The sequence below is a fragment of the Ambystoma mexicanum genome, chromosome 3p (genome assembly GCF_040938575.1).
Source record: "Ambystoma mexicanum isolate Mex_15411 chromosome 3p, UKY_AmexF1_1, whole genome shotgun sequence".
Lineage (NCBI taxonomy): Eukaryota > Metazoa > Chordata > Amphibia > Caudata > Ambystomatidae > Ambystoma > Ambystoma mexicanum.
This window is the reverse complement of record NC_090925.1, coordinates 1,165,725,725-1,165,742,615: the sequence shown is the minus strand read 5'-3', so window position 1 is coordinate 1,165,742,615 and position 16,891 is coordinate 1,165,725,725. Positions and strand designations below refer to the sequence as shown.

General features: G+C 43.1%; 1 protein-coding gene across 1 annotated transcript in view; it reads right to left on the bottom strand.

The window, feature by feature from the left end:
- Positions 1-15,941, bottom strand: part of SEC24A (SEC24 homolog A, COPII coat complex component) — a 1,330,430-nt gene extending 1,314,489 nt beyond the window's left edge. The window contains exon 1 of the mRNA XM_069652570.1: positions 15,734-15,941. Within this exon, the coding sequence (XP_069508671.1) occupies positions 15,734-15,800 (67 nt within the window). The 5' untranslated portion in view covers positions 15,801-15,941. The remainder of the gene's footprint in view (positions 1-15,733) is intronic.
- Between the last annotated feature and the right edge of the window lie 950 nt (positions 15,942-16,891).

The window sequence follows — 16,891 nt, the reverse complement described above, 5'->3', positions numbered from 1 at the left end:
GGCTAGAAGACTTCAAGGGCGGCTTATCCGACGCCAGGGTTCTGGCGCAGGATCTACTTGAGGCTGCGGCCCATCACTTAGTAACATGCATAAAGCCTGAGCGGAAGTGTCTAAGTTTTCGAAGGAAGTTTAGGACAAGGTGCTTGATCTACCCTCCGAGGGTAAAGAACCGTTCCTCTCCTCTACGGATGAGGAACTCACAAAGATCAAGGCAAGCAATCAAACTGCCAAGTAATTGTCGGTGCTTGCGACCTTATACTCAGAGGTCAGGGTCTCAAACGAGGTCCTTCTCTGGTTTCAGATGCTTTCAAGACTGCCGTGCACGCCAAGCAGATGCTCCAGCTGATGGGCCCCGTCATAAACAGCAACGGCAAGGTGGCTGTTTTTTTCTCTCAGCCCACAGCCTCCTCTTCAGCAACGGGTGGTCTGTTTTCCCATCGGTCACATAAGACTCCGGTGGGAGGATGAATTTCGTCTAATCTGGAGGCGTGGCAGACCATCACAGAAGACCGATGGGTTTTGTCAGTCGCTCGGGCGGGTTCCCGCTTGCCCATCCCCCCCACTCCGCCCCCTCACCCTCCTCTCCAGCAGACTGGGTCGTCCTCCCTCAGAACCAAAGTACAAAAGCTTCTAGACCTCAGAGCAGAGGAACCTGTTCCCTTGAGGGAGCAAGGGGAGGGCTATTACTCCGGTCTGTGTACAGTGCCCAAAACCAACCAGGCTGGCCTGTGCACTATCCTCGACCTACCCAAGTTCAATCTCCATCTACCCAAGAGAAATTCAAGATGATTATGTCGTGCCAGATAAAGTCATCTCTCCGGAATGGCGATTGGCTCAGCGTGGTAGACCTTCAGAATGCATACATGCACATTCTGATCTGGAGCCCGCATCGAAAATATCTGCGGTTCTCTGTGGGGACAGAACACTTTCAGTATTGTGTGCTTCCGTTTGGTCTCAGCTTGGCACTGTGTGTCTTTACCAAGATGTCAGTGATCGCAGCATTCCTCAGACAGCAGAGGGGGGGGGGGGGGGGGAAGGGTGAGGGGTTCATGTATATCCATACTTGGATGATTGGCTCCTGCGAGTCCTTAGCCACAGGCCGCTACAGACCATCTTCAGTCACTCCTTCAACTCCTGTTCCATCTTGGGATGTCGGTGAACGGGCGGAAATCGATGACGGTCGCTCAAGACCTGATCTTTCTGGGTTTCCTTTGGGGTACCGTCAGTACCAGAGTGTTCCTGACAGAGGACAGGAATTCGGACATTGCCATCATGTGCCAGCTCTTCCTGCAGTCCTTTCACATGTTGGCTTGGTGGTTCCAGAGGCTCCTGGGCCAATGACTCCAGTCCCGTCCTGCATGACACTGGATCTTCAATGGTGGTCTTCCACCAAACAACCTTTCAGTGGGGAACTCCTTCCAGGAGCCCTGTCCACAAAGGTTACTACAGACTCCTCCCTTTTGGGGTGAGGAGCGATACTGCATCACCTCAAGGTGTACGATTTGTGGATGCCTCAAGACAGGCAGTTCCATATCGATCACCTGGAGCTCCTGGCAGTTTTACTGGCACTCAAGGCCTTTCAACCCTCTATAATCAACAGTGAGGTTCGAATTTGCAGGAACAATTCCGTAGCAACAAACAGGGGGCACTAAGTCTCCCCTCCTGGTGGACATTGCCATCCAAATTTGGAACTGGGCTATCCAACACAACATCTGGCTCCAAGCTGTGCACATTCCAGGTCACATCAATGTGGCTGCAGACTCCCTCAGCCGCCAATCTGCAGCGAGTTACATGTGGGAGATGAACACTGGTGTTCTCACCAAGATCTTTCAGCAATGGGGTACTCCAGAAGTGGACCTCTTTGCGACATCGTTGAACAGAAAACTTCCTCTTTATGCTTCCAGGGATGGGCTCAGAGTGTCTTCCTTGGGGGGTTAGGGACACCCTTGAGATCCTGTGGGACGACATGAAAGTTTATGCCTTGCCTCCTTTGCCACTGATTCATCGGTCACCTGGAAACTCAGGAGTGCATCGAACTGCACTCTCCTCTTCATAGCTCCTTGGTGGCCAGCCAGGTTCTGGTTTTCTGAACTGCAACACCGGTCGGTGTTCCCCCGATCAGGTTGCCGCAGATTTCCCCACCTCCTTCACCAGAGCAATCATCAGTTGTGGCACCCCTTCCCACAATCGTTCAGCTTGGCAGCCTGGTGTCAGAGTTTCGATCATTAGTGCAGTTCAACCTCTCAGAGGACAACATGCGTATAATTCAAGCAGCAAGAAAGCCCTCTACAAGAGCAAGTGGCTCCGTTTTTGCCATTGGTGTCCAGCCAAAGCGCTTGATCCCAGGCATGCTTCTATTGACACTGTTTTGTCCTTTGTATCTGACCTTGCAGCCTCAGGCATAGATGTCTTATCATGCAGGACATATTTGTCCGCCATTGCGGCTTACCTGTCTAGAGACAGCTGCTCTTTTGTACTGGCTAATCTAGTCGTAAAATGACACTGCAGGTCTTTTCCATCTTTTTCCGCCGGTTCAGGCACTTCATCCCAAAAGGGATCTGAATGTGTACCTCAACGCATTGTGTCATAAGCCTTCTGAACCCATGATCACTACCGAATTCAAGTACCTGTCTTGGAAGGTGGCCTTCTTGATCGCGGTAACATCTGCAAGACGAATAAGTGAACTGCAGGGACCTTCTGTGGAACATCCATGCCCAACTTTCCATAATGATAAGGTTGTGCTTCGCACTCGACTTCCTTCCTAAAGTGGTTTCTGAATTTCTCTTGAACCAGTCAATATCTTTACCAGTCTTCTTCCCAAACCCGGTCTCTGATGCCGAGCAGGTCCTGCACAACCTCAGACGGGCTCTGAAGTTCTACCTCGATAGGACTAGCAAACTCAGAAGCTCTTGGTTACATTTGGTGACCCAAAAAGGGAAACCAGCCTCAAAAGCATCCATCTCCCACTGGATATCTTTGTGCGTTTCCGAGGCCTACAAGATTCAAGTCCTTAAGCCACCAAAGGGCATTCATGCACATCTGGTCCGGGGCAAAGCAGCCGCTGTTGCCTTCCAAAAGTACGTCACTTGGGAGTCCATTGCCAAGGCAGCTACGTGGGCCTCCCCGTCGGTTTTTGCAAACATGACTGTCTCGACCTGAGCTCCCGCGCTGATGCCCAATTTGGCCAGGCAGTTCTTAAGAATTTGTTCCAATAAGGGAAATTTCCATCCACCCAATCGCCCACAAGTATGGAGGAAAGGGGACAAGATGTAGGAGTATGACAAAGTTACTCACCGTAGTGACTTCTTTACTTCTAGCCCATAGTCCCCTTTGCTCCATACATCCGCCTGCCATCCCCTCTAAAAAGTATCCTCTATTATTGCTTATTGGCACACAAAACTGATAAGTGTGGCTTCGTATCAGTCAATGTTAAAAATGCAAGCAAGCTGTTCCCTGTGATACATAAGGTGACCCAGAATCAGTGTGCAAGTAGGAGTGTGTCATATTTGCTGTGGCACACACCTAGCTGAAGCAAAAGGAGCTCTGTATAACAACACGACAACGTGCCTATAAAAGAATTGTTAAAGGGTAAATTGTGAAGGATACAGTTATCGAAATAAGGATTTGTTTAGTAGGAACAAAAAGGAGTGTGCAAGAAGTGTGTTTGGTGTCGAACTGGCGACATGAGCGCTACTTTTCCGCATCGTGGGATAATACCAGTCGTGCTTCACTTTCAATTACCCTTCCTGTGGATTTTGCATAAGAGCACAGTGCATGTGCGGTGTGCAAGCAGTGCGCTTGGTGATTGGTATTTAGTGTGAGCAGAAACTTGGACCACCTTGAGTGAGTTGAGATGTATTAAATTAAATTGGACCCCGAAATAACATTTGCAAAGATATTTGTTTGGAAGTCTATATACCTGTACATTTATTGTACGCTTGGGTTTCTGCTCCTCATTTTAGAGTTTGTGAGAGTGGAATTCCATCTCACAGTGCAATAAATAAATAAATAAATAAATAAATAAATAAATAAATAAAATAGGTGTAGCCATTTCGGGAGTTTGGGAGTGTGAGCCCTGGAACAAAATGCTCATAGCCCTTCTTCCCATAATATGGCATCTTTACACCATTTTTCGACTGCAAAGTACGACAAGCCTTTGGAATAGAAGCACTGCTTCTGCCAGAACAGAAGCAAGCTACCCATATCATTATATGTGAATTACAGAATGGAAAAACCCTGACTATGCCAAAAGAGACGGCCCAGTACGTTTCTGATGTAGAGATGCTTGCCGCTATAAATTTGCCTGTTCCGTCCTCCACAGAAACTGGACAGAACAACTTGCCTTTATACTCCACCCTTGAGACTACAGAAGCCATAAGTGAGACTAACTGCCTCCATGAGCCCAAGTAACCAAACTTTTATCGCGAAGAAAACAAATCTGATTGTTTTCCCCTGAGATGGAAAAAAAGTAAATACTGGATGTAACTTGCCATCTGTCCCGCCCGCTGTTCCCCTGCACATAAAGATACCAAAAAGCCCTATGAATGCACTGGGGAAAGCGGAGTCATGCGTGACAAAGATGATTCTGTGGACTAGTTTTGTGGATGCCCCTCTATATCTTCTATAACACAATTGCGACCAACGTCAATTATTTATATCGACTCGGAAACTGAAGCAGCTTGCTCCATATCTTATGTTTCCTCTATGCCTATTGTAGCTACAAAAATTTGTGAGAAGAAAGGCAGACCAAACCATTTTCAGCTACAGAGTGAAACTAAATCTAAAATCTAAAAAATAGAAAAAGGAATGAACAGTCAGTCATTGAGACAGTTTTTCCATTCTTTCTGTAACCAGCCTAAGGTGTACTTTCAAAATCTGCTCCCTCTAGTTCTAAATTACATCTCATGCAAACGAAAATTGATTCTCCTTTAAATTCTAATACTATACTTAAGGGGTTGGCTAGTGGTGGGCCAGCGAAGACTTGCTCGACAGCTGATGAGTACAAGGACTAGGAATTATGTCATACATGGAACTGCTAAATCTTGTACTATGAAACCTGCAGTGACAGCTGTAATGCAGGATCAGACTCAGCATGCTCCACAAATAGCATCTGTATTGACTCTTCCTAGTAAATTCCAAAGTGTAAATCAAACTGATGATGACTATTCTAATCAGAATACCAGAAACCTAGATTCAGGGTAGAACCTGTTGCTGTTAGATCTTGTGGTAAATTTTCCGATTTGAACCAAATGGGATGAAATGCTAATGTGACAAATATTCCAGAAGATCTGTCAGCATTATATTTGATGGGATTTTGCCAGAACATTGTTCAGAGATCTTGCAGAGAACTGTTATCCTTCAGCTGCTCTCTGCAATTCTGACCCTTACTGGGATATCCTCTAATAATCTGGTAAGGGTGATTTGTATTAAATCGTTCGAGGGCAGATCGTTCAGTGGGATTCATAAAATCAAAGTTTGTGTTTGAATGCATTATAAATGAGCGAGAGAATTTTAGAGTTCTTGGCTTTGACATTTCCCAATTTTCATGTGGAGGGGTGGAAATCTGATCCTCGGGATGAAATTCAGTATTTGAAGAAAATTCAGATTTCCGAACAGACTCATGATTGTTATGGTTATGGAAAGCATCTTGTGATAAGTGAACCACGAAAGCATCGGATCTAAGCATGAAAAAAGGAATGACCATCTCTTGGAATACTGGGAGTCACCCAAAACCTTTCAATGCCAAGTTGTGTACAAAACCTCAAATCTATACAATTATTGCCCTTCAGACCTGGCTGGCTATCACATCTCCTGTCAACTAGTGGTAGCCGGCTGCCCATTTGGTGGTCTGCCCCTGTACGAACCTCTCCCGTAATGCAGGTAATTGGATCAAACGAGATTTGTGATGGAATTTTGGCTACCGACATAAGGGTGGAAGAAAGGTACCCCTCTAAACATTTGATCATGAATGTGTATTGGCAAAGTGGGTGATGTGGGCGCTATTTTGAAATTGTTTTGGTTAGAATCGTCCTCTAGTTTCTTGGCAGGACATTTTGGCCTGGCAGGAGACTTGAATTCTGACTGCATTTTTCCTGAATTGCTCGGAATTGTGGGGTTGAAGGGTACCTGGAGCTCTAACAAAAAAGGAAATGGTAGTCAATGGCTCATGTGCTTGAATGGTCAAGGACTTGTGATACTGAATGACTGCTTTTCGCCACCCCCAGAGGTTAAACCAACATGGTCTGATAGGTTTAGATCTTCGACTCTCGATTATATTTTTGTTGACAGCTGGCTCTATTCTCATTGCACAATATTTTTGGTCACCCCCTTAAAAGTTTAGTGATCATGCAATGTTGGAGACTGCGTTTGGCAATGGGCTGGAATTTGAAGGGGATGTCCAATTAGGACCTAGAGATTGGATTCTGAATAAGGCTGGTAACAAGAACTTTTGGAAATCACGTAGTGTGAATTGCATGAATCTTCTTTCAAACGTCCTCTCTTCCTCATCGTCGGACCAGAGGCGTGCAATTGTCTACTAGAATTTTAAACCCCTTGGTTAAAATCGTGGATAAAACTTTCAGGTGCTACTAAGAATGTGGGGACTACGAACAAACTTAAAAGTGAACTCCATCTCCTCCCTTACAGCGACGAAGTTGCAACTAGAAAACGAGAAGTGAGGAAGAAGATTATGCACCTTAAGAAGACTAAGTTGACTCAGAAACCATGTTAGCCTGTTCAAAAAATAAAGACTCTAGCTTTCTGGAGGCTGCTGAATAGCATTGACTTTTCACAACACAGTATGCAAATTAATGCAGTGATAGAAATGGTCTGGGTCACCCATTTCAAGATTTTATTTTCTACAAAGGAAGAACATGAAATAGACCCAACATGGTCATGTTGGAATGAGTCCCGATACATGTAATCCTGAAGTAGTATCTAGGGCTATTTTGCATGTTGGTAGTTCTTGGGCACCTGGCCCTAGTGGGCTTGCTAATCATTTGTTTAGTTGTGAGCCTGATTTATGGTCTGAAGCATTGTCTGCTTTGTTTCAGAATGTTGTGATAATGGGAGCAATGCCAGAATCCTGGTCCTTCGCCTATGTAATTCCTATCGACAAGAGAGGAGAGCCCTATTGACCTATTACAATTAAAGACGCTGAAAGCAAGGTATTTTCCTCGATTTTATTGAATCATCTAGAATCTTGGATTGCTGACTCTTTAATACTTAGTAAATGGCAAACAGGGTTTCGATGCAATCTAGGGCCTTTCTAAATTGCCTCAAACACCTTACCTGGGGAGGGTTCTATCTTTGTGGCATCTTTTGATTTAGCACGCACCAAGCAGAGTACGTGCTGAGTACCTCTTTGTTGTGCTCTTCCTGCTGGACTTTACTACCTGGATAACAAAGTGGACATATCCTCCTGGGATTATGTCTCACTGTATTTACTGGTGATACAGTAGCTCAGGAACATCAGAGAGCTCTCCCAGCATCGATATAAGACTTGAGACTTACATGTGTTTATTTCCTCTTTGTTTACATTAACGGAAACTCTGGGTTAATCCCCGCCCCTTTTTGGTGCGAAGACATAAAATCAGGCACCCATGCGCGCGCATTAAGTGGAGTACCTGCTGAATACCTCTTTGCCTCTTAGCAGAGGAGGCGAGGTGCTGAGGTGCTATTAGGTTACTCAGTACATTAAACATGAATCACGCGGTACGGTCGTTGAAGACCGATATGCCAACGGGTTTACTTCCCTTAGAGGCTAACAACGTAAAGAGCGTATCTTTCGCGGCGAAGAGGGAACGAACAGTAAGCCTTCCATGTTCCACCCCAATAGCTCGTGCTGTTCGAAAACAGTGCAAGCAATCATTAAACCCAGTAAAATCTACTGATATTTGCTCATTTTGTAAAGAGCGTGCTGTCAACCAAATACATGGTATGGAAACTTTAAAACAGATTTTACTATTCCATAATTGACCTTCCTCTGCTGCTGTGACTAGACCCATTGCATGTAGATCACGTGTGCTACCTGTAGTAAAAAAAACAATTGGCTTTAGCAAAACAAACCCAACCCGACATCGAATTGTCATTTGAGTCATGCCCAAATGCCAATTATTGTAAGGATCCAGGAAACATCTCCTTAACTGATGATATGATTCTAAACAATGTACCATCGACAGAGTTGACAGAAGAGGCGCAAAGCCTCATAATTCCTGGACAGTCTGATGTAGCTATAATAGACTTGGATCTTAACCCCAATGGCTCTGGCTTTTCAGCAGAGATGCTCCCCGATAATTTATCTGCATCACCGGTAATGTTCTCCGATGTCAGTCACTCTGAGTCCGAACCGAATATTTCATTGATCCCTCCCACACCACGACGACCAGCACCACATCCAGAAACACCGCTTGGTAATGAGAGTATTGCTCCTTCAAATCTACCAAATGATAAATTGGTGGAATTAACATTGCAAGCTATGAACATGGCTATACTTTCCTTGAGCAAATTGTTTGATTCATTAGATACTAAGATAGACCTGCAAAGTAATGAAATTGGTAAAATACTCGCCTGGCAAAAAGACGTCGGTATACTTCAAAGCTTAAAAGCCGATGTCACGCGGGTCATAGATCAAATAAACCTGGGGCATACCTCTGTAGCTTGCCAAACCATTGTTGATGTAAACTCTATTAGAGAGATAATAGATAATCCAACTTTACACAAAGAGTTGGAACCTGTCTCTGCGGTCCCATGTATTAGTAACATACTGAATCCTCTGATTCTATCTCTCAAGTACCTTTAAAAGATAGAGAGCATGAGAAATTCCATACAGAGGTTGTCCTAGACGGGAGTCAGAAAAAGGTTTACACAATTTTTACTCCAAATCAAATGGGAAAAACAAAAAATAAATAAAAAATGGCCCAAACTAAAAACAGCCCAAAAATAATCAACCATCAAGAATCAACATATCTACATCTAACACAAAACAATTTTTCAAGGCAATAAACCTTCCCAAAAAAAAATAAAAAAAAAAAAGAGTGGAAATTGCCTCTCAGGCAGTAACAAAAAAAATATAGACAGCAATCTCAAGTCAAAGCTAACATAAATAAACCTTAATTAGCGGAACATCCATTGCCCTATGCGCCGTTGGATGATTTGGTGAAGGAAGCCTCTGTGCATAATGTTAATGCACATATAACAATTGAGACTACCCCGGTGAAACACAATAAATTGTCACCTCCGATTGACCTTGAGAAAAGAAATGAAATGACATCCCTTGACCATCATCGCCAAGAAATACAGAAAGCTATTGATGCATACATGGCAGGTCTCCTGCTGTCATTCCTGTAGAAAAAAACATACAGAAACATCTTAACTCCATCTGTTCCACCTCTGAGTAAACAGACATGCACTCCATCCCAGCTAAAATCAGCTCCTAATATGCAAACATTGGGGGATTTAGGTCCATTGTGAAACTTGGCTGCTTGCAGACAGACTCTTGTGACAATGACTCTGCTCTTAGATGCAAGCCATTGCTGCTGTCTGGCAATTCAGTTGACACGTGGCCCACTGTCCCATAAATCCTCCCTTCCCATGTCAAACTCTAGGGGCCCTCTGCCCCAGTCTGAGCTGCCAGCAGAAATGCTACGACGAATTGAGAGGGCTTTACTCACAACTGAAGGTAACGGGCGAGCATTAATACCATCCTTTGATGTTAAATAGCTACAAAAATTACAAAGATCTTATCTTTAAAACGTCCAGCACCATACTCATTGCTTCTAGTGTGTCGCCCAATTCCCTATCCACATTTTAAGCTAAATCGTTGTTCTGTTATGGAAATATTCTCTGATATTCCCTGGCTTGATTATATTAGTTCTCCCGACATTGAGCTGGTGGAATTTATGAATGTAAAGTCTTAGCTGCAGTAAGACTATGAAGTCGAGAGCCATTCAGAATTTAATTTGGGCGGCCAAAAATGATCTATTTAATCTCGGTTTTGTTCTCTCAACTGAGTTAGATCAAAATTCAAATACCAATCCTGGTGGCTTGATAGTGCCCCTTGTTGCCCCAACATCTAACATCCATCAGATAGTGGAGGTGATTCCCCAAGATTCTAAAAAATGTCAATGTATGTGTGGTTAACACTGAACATTAACTAGAAGTAGTGAGCGAGCACTTGGAAATCACACAAGAGCATTCAATCACTTTTTAATTAGTGATCAAAGCCAAATTGGAAAATTCAATGTAGTACTGTTTCAGGAGACATGGCTTTCTACACCTCCATCTTGGGACAATCACGATGTCTTTCTCAATCCTGCAATAAAATCTCCACAAGGGAGGTCCTCTTCTGGGTTGCTGTCAGCCATAAAAACCGATATAGGGCTGAAAGCTGAATATTGGGCTGCCCCAAACAAATTCATGTTAATGATTAAGGTGAAGTTTAAACTAATGGTGTGCGCTGTAATTAATGTGTATTGGAATCCAGCAGGAATAACTGATGACTGTTTCATTGATGATATAAATGCCTTGTTTGACATAGTAGCATGTGATAAACTGGTAACTCAGATCATCTTAGCTGGTGACCTGAATATCAATTGCTTTAAAGTTAACAATGTAAATGATAAAAGGCAGATTTCACTGTTGGTCCCAGTTGACCAAGTCTCGTAATATGCATAAGTTGAATGGTGCTATTCAGTCGGATATTCCTCCACACATGACATGGAATAGAGGCCCAAGTGCAGCCATATTAGACTACATATATGTGAATGAGAATCTGCTTCCTAGGGTTATTGATTTTTGTGTTACCAAAACGGACCTGAATGACCACAATATCCTTAAAATGAAATGGAGTAGTAATTCACCAAATTTAATAACTCCAAGAGCGAATTGTAAGAACTACATGATTGTTAACCCTGGGTTAAATCGTCTCTGATGGTCAGAGAACACATGATGTCATTTTGATACCTTTTTGGATATCTCCTTGTGACAGTTCTATTAACTTGGGTACAGCAGGAACTGAATATAGTGATACCATGCAACTCTTCTCGCAAAAAACATGGCCTTAAAAAAATAAATAAATAAATAAATAAATTTTAAAAAAGGACAAAATCACCACCACTCATGTGATCATAAGGTCCAAACACGAAAAACAACCTTTCGGCCACATTTAAGAGCAGCTTCACTTTGCCCTTCTGGAATTTAAGTTACTCTTATTAAAATAATAATCAACAAATACAAAAATTGGATACAAAATTATAAAGCTCAGCTATATGAGCGTGATGGTGCAATAATATCAGCTATTGCCAATAAGAACACCGCTATAACATGGTCCATTATAAATCAATCTACTTTTGGATCACAATTAGCCATTCAGCTAAGTAGTGTAACCGAAGAAAAATGTATTACTTATTTCACTGAGCTTTATTCAATGCCCAAAGACACTAGATCTCTGAAAGTCCAAGGACTTTTTGCCTGTCGTTTGACATGGATGATATATTATTTTTCATCAATAAAGCTAGCAATTCAAACGCTCTCCGTCCTGACGGTCTGTCAAATTATCTTCTCAAACAACACCCAGATCACTGGGCTTCTATTTTATTTAAAATGTATTCCAAGTACACATTTATTACAATATTTACCAAAACCATGGAGTAATTCCACAACATTACCTGTATATAAGAAAGGTGACCACGAGAGCCCGGCTAGCTATAGACCAAATTCTCTGCTAGACGTGCCAGGAAAGATCTACTGTCGCATTATACTGACAGAACTAAATATTTGTTCAACAAAAAACATAACCTCATAGACCCTTTTCAAGCCGGATTTATAACTGGCTTAGGCCCTATTCCGAATATTTTGATTCTTAATGCAATCAAGGCTCAAGCTGCCGCTCAGAAACAAACACTATATTTAGCTTTCATCGATTTTAGAGCGGTGTTAGATTCTATTGATCTCAATCTATTATTCTGTAAATTACGAGCTCATCATGGTCCTCCATCTTTGCTTACATTAATTATGCTTTTTCTTTTTTTTATTTTTTATTTTATTGCTTTCAATTCAAACCTTTAAAATATTACACAACAAAACAACATTTAACATTTACATCTTAATAATGCCCCTGATACCTTCTTCCCTTCTGCACCTTCCAATGTTAACATGGGACCACTCCCCAAAGTGATTTTCCCACTATGCAGTCGGCCCATGTTTACTTTTTGGTCAATGACTATGGATCAGTTTTGTTTATCATCTCCTTGATTACTGCTAAAAATGAGGTCAGGGGCATAATTATGCTTTTTCATTCCGATACATCGATGCAAGTCCGCTTAACACTTGATGGTAAACTATCCTCTTCAATTCCACCTAAAAGGGGCCTTAAACAAGGCTGTACCTTGGCTGCTTTCTTGTTTAACTTTTTCATCCTCGATTTGGGGTTAATCTTTACAGATATCACGAGTGACCCTCCAAAGTTGAATATGCAAAAAATACATTTACTTTATGCAGATGATTTGGTGTTGCTCTCACAAACACCAGTTAGTTTAAATAACTGGTTGCATGCACTTGCTTGTTATGCTCAGTCTAATAATCTGGTGATAAATACTGAAAAAACACAGATCGTAGTAGTATAAATAAATCCAACCATAGAGGTACCCGTTGTAAGTGGATGTTACAGCAAAATGAACTAAAAACTGTTCCTCAATACAAGTATTTAGGAGTGTCATTCACCAATTCTAACAAAAGGGATCTCTATGAGCTGAAAATAAAGATCAAACTACAAGGCCTTTCTTCACAAGCTAAATTGCTTGCCTACAAATTTGGTACATTTTCGTGCATGCATATAATGCTATTCTACCAACAAAAAGTCATTCCAAGCCTATTGTATGGTGTGGAAGCCTCGCTCCCAAGGAAGCAGAAGTTCTGGGACCTACTAGAAGCAAAGTTTTGGAGACACTCTTTAATGTTACCATCGTGCACACCATTGCTCTCAAAACGTTTTGAATTAGGATCTTTGTCAGTGTACTCCTAATTTCTCCGGAAAACGGCTGCACTGCAGAGAACATTTTTATCAAATCTAAACACACAAAATATGTTTGGTATAATAGCACTACAGGTCTTAAAAAAAAAATTAAAAAAAAATAAAAAAATCAGACTAGGTGCTCCCAGCTGGCGTAAATGTATATTGAATGCCCTAGCAAATGCCTCAGTGACAGTAGATTTGCTGTTAAACCAGGTCGAGCAAAGATCAAAATTTTCCAATTTGACTGGATTTGTAACAATTCATTGTGCACTACATACTAGAATACAATCATTATTAGAGTGCGAGTACCAGTCTTTTAGGTTCAGTCTACAGAGAATCTTCAGGTCAGATAATCTGACCACGCCCGGCCCGGTTCTTAGTCTTATCCAGGTTAGGACCTTGTAGCTCAAGGCTTCTCTAGACTCCGGACCATCAACCTTGCGGATGTTAGTAATAACCACATTTCTCTGGTCCATGACAAAGTCATGTATACTCGTGTTGTCTACTTTAGGCATTTGGCACTTCCTTAGGCTCAGATTCTGCAAAGATCCCACCTTGAGACTGGCATTCAAAGAAGTCTGTGTGACCACTTTTTGCCCAAGGTCTGGGCAAATACCGGAAGCGAAGAAAATTATTCCTGTACATGGCCGGTAGTGTCAATGTTGGAAATTTCAATCCTTTTGTTAGTGGCCATGATAGGCCATGTGGGCGCTGAAGGCTCCCTACTAGAGGGATTGGTTTGTGAGACCTGCTATAACAGCTCACTTAATATCTTAGCTTGACTGACCTTATCCCATTTAAATGACTGAATCCCAGCGATAGACCCAGAGGGCTCATTAGTTTGTGAAGCAGTGTTAACTCTCGGTGAACGTAGGTTCGCCACCCAGTTATTTAATGAATCCACCAAAAGACAGTAACTCTTTGGCAATGCTGCCCATGAGACCTGGCCATTGAGCAAGAGCTAGCTGTTCTGATTGAAAAGGGTTAGGCCCAACCCTCTCTTGCGAAGCATTGTTGAATAGCCTAAAGTTATCCATATTAATACCTGTATGTTTCTCCGATCCTTCCCAGGAAAAGGAAACAGCAGGAATCGCATGACGAGGAAGAGGCAGCACATATGGCACAAACCCAATGCAATGAGTGTGATGGGCAGAGAGCGAGACAGTGTGTGTGTGTGTGTGATGCTGTTCTGCTTAATTTATGCTTAGTTCAAAATGGCGCAGGCACAATGCATTCTGGGAGTGCTCGCAGCCATGTTGGATATTTACTTCACTCCGCAGTGAAAGGCTGCATACATTTTGCTGAAGTGTTAGATTCACAGTGCTGAGACAAACATGTTTTTTTCAAACTTGGTATTCAGTCAAGGCCATTTATGCTGGGAAACTGTTCTCCGTGGAGCATGTTTTTAGAGCAGGGAGGCCCTGCATTCCTTGTGGGAGGGGGGGCGGGAGCTCTCGATTGACCCAGCTGGCAACCGACGGCTGTCCCTCAACTGCGCAGGTGCAATTCCAGAAGGTTTGAGAATTAACTCCTTTTTTTTGGAGTGCCTATATAGGCGGAAACCTGGAGGGGTCAGGTGAGACTTCAGCCAGAGAAGGATGCTCCGTCTGGCCTTCCTGTGAGCTGGGGCACTCTAGTCCTGGCTGTCCTCGGGGTCTTCCAGCCGTAAATGATCGAGATGAAGAATGATAATACGCTCACGGTGATGTATTCTTTCTTTGACTTCTTTACTTTTTCTGTGATCTATGTCCATGTTAGTTTTATGAGTTATTTCTATGTACTTGTAATCTTTGAATAAATAGCCGTAAAGAGCTGATTATCTTCTAAAGCGTGCGTGGCTGTGAGTTATTGTGTGTCTGTTTTTGGGTTGAAGTATTTGCTCTATAATTGCATTGGTGATTTATGGTAGTTCCGTGCACTTTTCAGAGGAGAGCAATACAGATGCTTATGTAGCATACTGAGCAGGATTGTTTGCTGACATTTGCTATCTCTTGTTGGCTGGGAGGGGCTTTCAGACCTGTACCTATCACAGTGGGGGTGGCACTTGCCTCTGGGAGCACTTTTGGAACATACGTTTTGTGGCCCATCCTGACGAATGCATTCCATAAAGGTGAGCCAATGGCAGACATTTGGTTTCATTTATTTGAGCGTGCTGCTGTGCACCACTCACAGACATGCTATGTTGCTGTTACATGCACAGCTCCCTGACTTGCTCTGTGACATGGCCGCAGAGTTGAGCACAGACATACTTTTTAAGTAAAGCCCCCTACACAACGTGCGCACATCATACAGTCACCATCCACAAACATTAAAAGTAAAGCCCCCTACACAACGTGCGCACATCATACCGTCACCATCCACACACATTAAAAGTAAAGCCCCCTCCCTACACAACGTTCACACATCATCCACAGCATACAGTCACCATTCACACAATGTAAAAGTAAAGCCCCCTACACAACGTGCACACATCATCCACAGCATAGTCACCATCCACACACATTAAAAGCAAAGCCCCCTACACAACGCACACACATCATTCACAGCATACAGTCACCATCCATCCACACACATACATACATTAAAAGTAAAGCCCCCTACACAACGCGCGCACAGCATACACATCATAAAGTTACCATATACACACATACCTCTGTCGTCATAGCCCCTTGCCTTGTCTCAATATACCCTCCTCCGAAAGTGCCCCGCCTTCACACTCACCGTTGCTGTACGCAGGACCAGCACCCCCATTCTGGCTGTTATAGCCACTCCTCTCCGGGTTGGACATGGTGGTTCGGGCTGATCTCCGTCAGCTGTGTGCGGCCCCACTTCCTCAACCCTCTTACATGCCCAGAGTCTTGCCTCGGGCCCCAATCCTGCTCCAATGCACTGACAGGAAAGTCCAAGGCTCAGCCCCCTGCACATGCGCACAAGGTACACGTGGCATTTCCTGTGGGCTTCCTTCTTCAGCCGGACTGGAAACAGGACCCACAGTTCCATAAACATTGACGAAGTTCAGGTGACAATGATCGGCCGGCCAAAATTAACCGGCTGCCTGTCGCTTGTTTTTGGCAAGCAGATCTAAAGATTATTTTTCAATTAATATGCTCGCTAATGATTTAGGAAATCATTTAATCGACAAGATTAGTTTCCATAGTTTCATAACAGTCAATAGTTTAAAGATAACAGGTTACAATATTTGACACTTTTGAATCAGATTTTATATTGCTTTTTTTTAAGTAGATGATGTAAAATTCTACTTAGAATACAGAGCTAATCGATTTAAAAAATAAAACTCTTTATAGTATCTTGTATAATAGCTATTCAAAGATGGCTGATTCGTTTTCCAACCGGTTTATCTTTATCGGGAAGGGTGCGTATACTATTCGTTGGCCTTGGCCACAACAAAACATCACTTTGCTTCAAGATGGCTGCTGCTTTGCTGTCCACACCTGCTGCTTTGGAGGTTCCCTTTTTTCTGTCTATAGCCGATGCTCCCTGTTCCCCGCCCAATGCCATACTAAGACTGCACCTTGAGCTGTAGTCACTGTGTGTCACTACGGGGGAGTTGTTCTTGATTCGTTCTCCGTGCTTTTCTGCCAAATACCTGCTCAGTCACATCTACTGGAGTCCGAGGATCACGCCTGCTACGCTGACTCTCAGTAGAGTGCCTCAGGGTAATGGCAGCATACCTGCCTACATTTGAAAATCAAAATTCCTGAGATGTATGCCCCGCCCACAATCACACAAAACTCCGCCCATTTTCACATGACCCCGCCCACCTGTCAAAAAGGTAAACTGTTGTAATGTGATGTGACGTCAGAAATGTGCAGTTCAAATCGAAATATGCATATTTCATTAAATGGCCTTTTCACAACC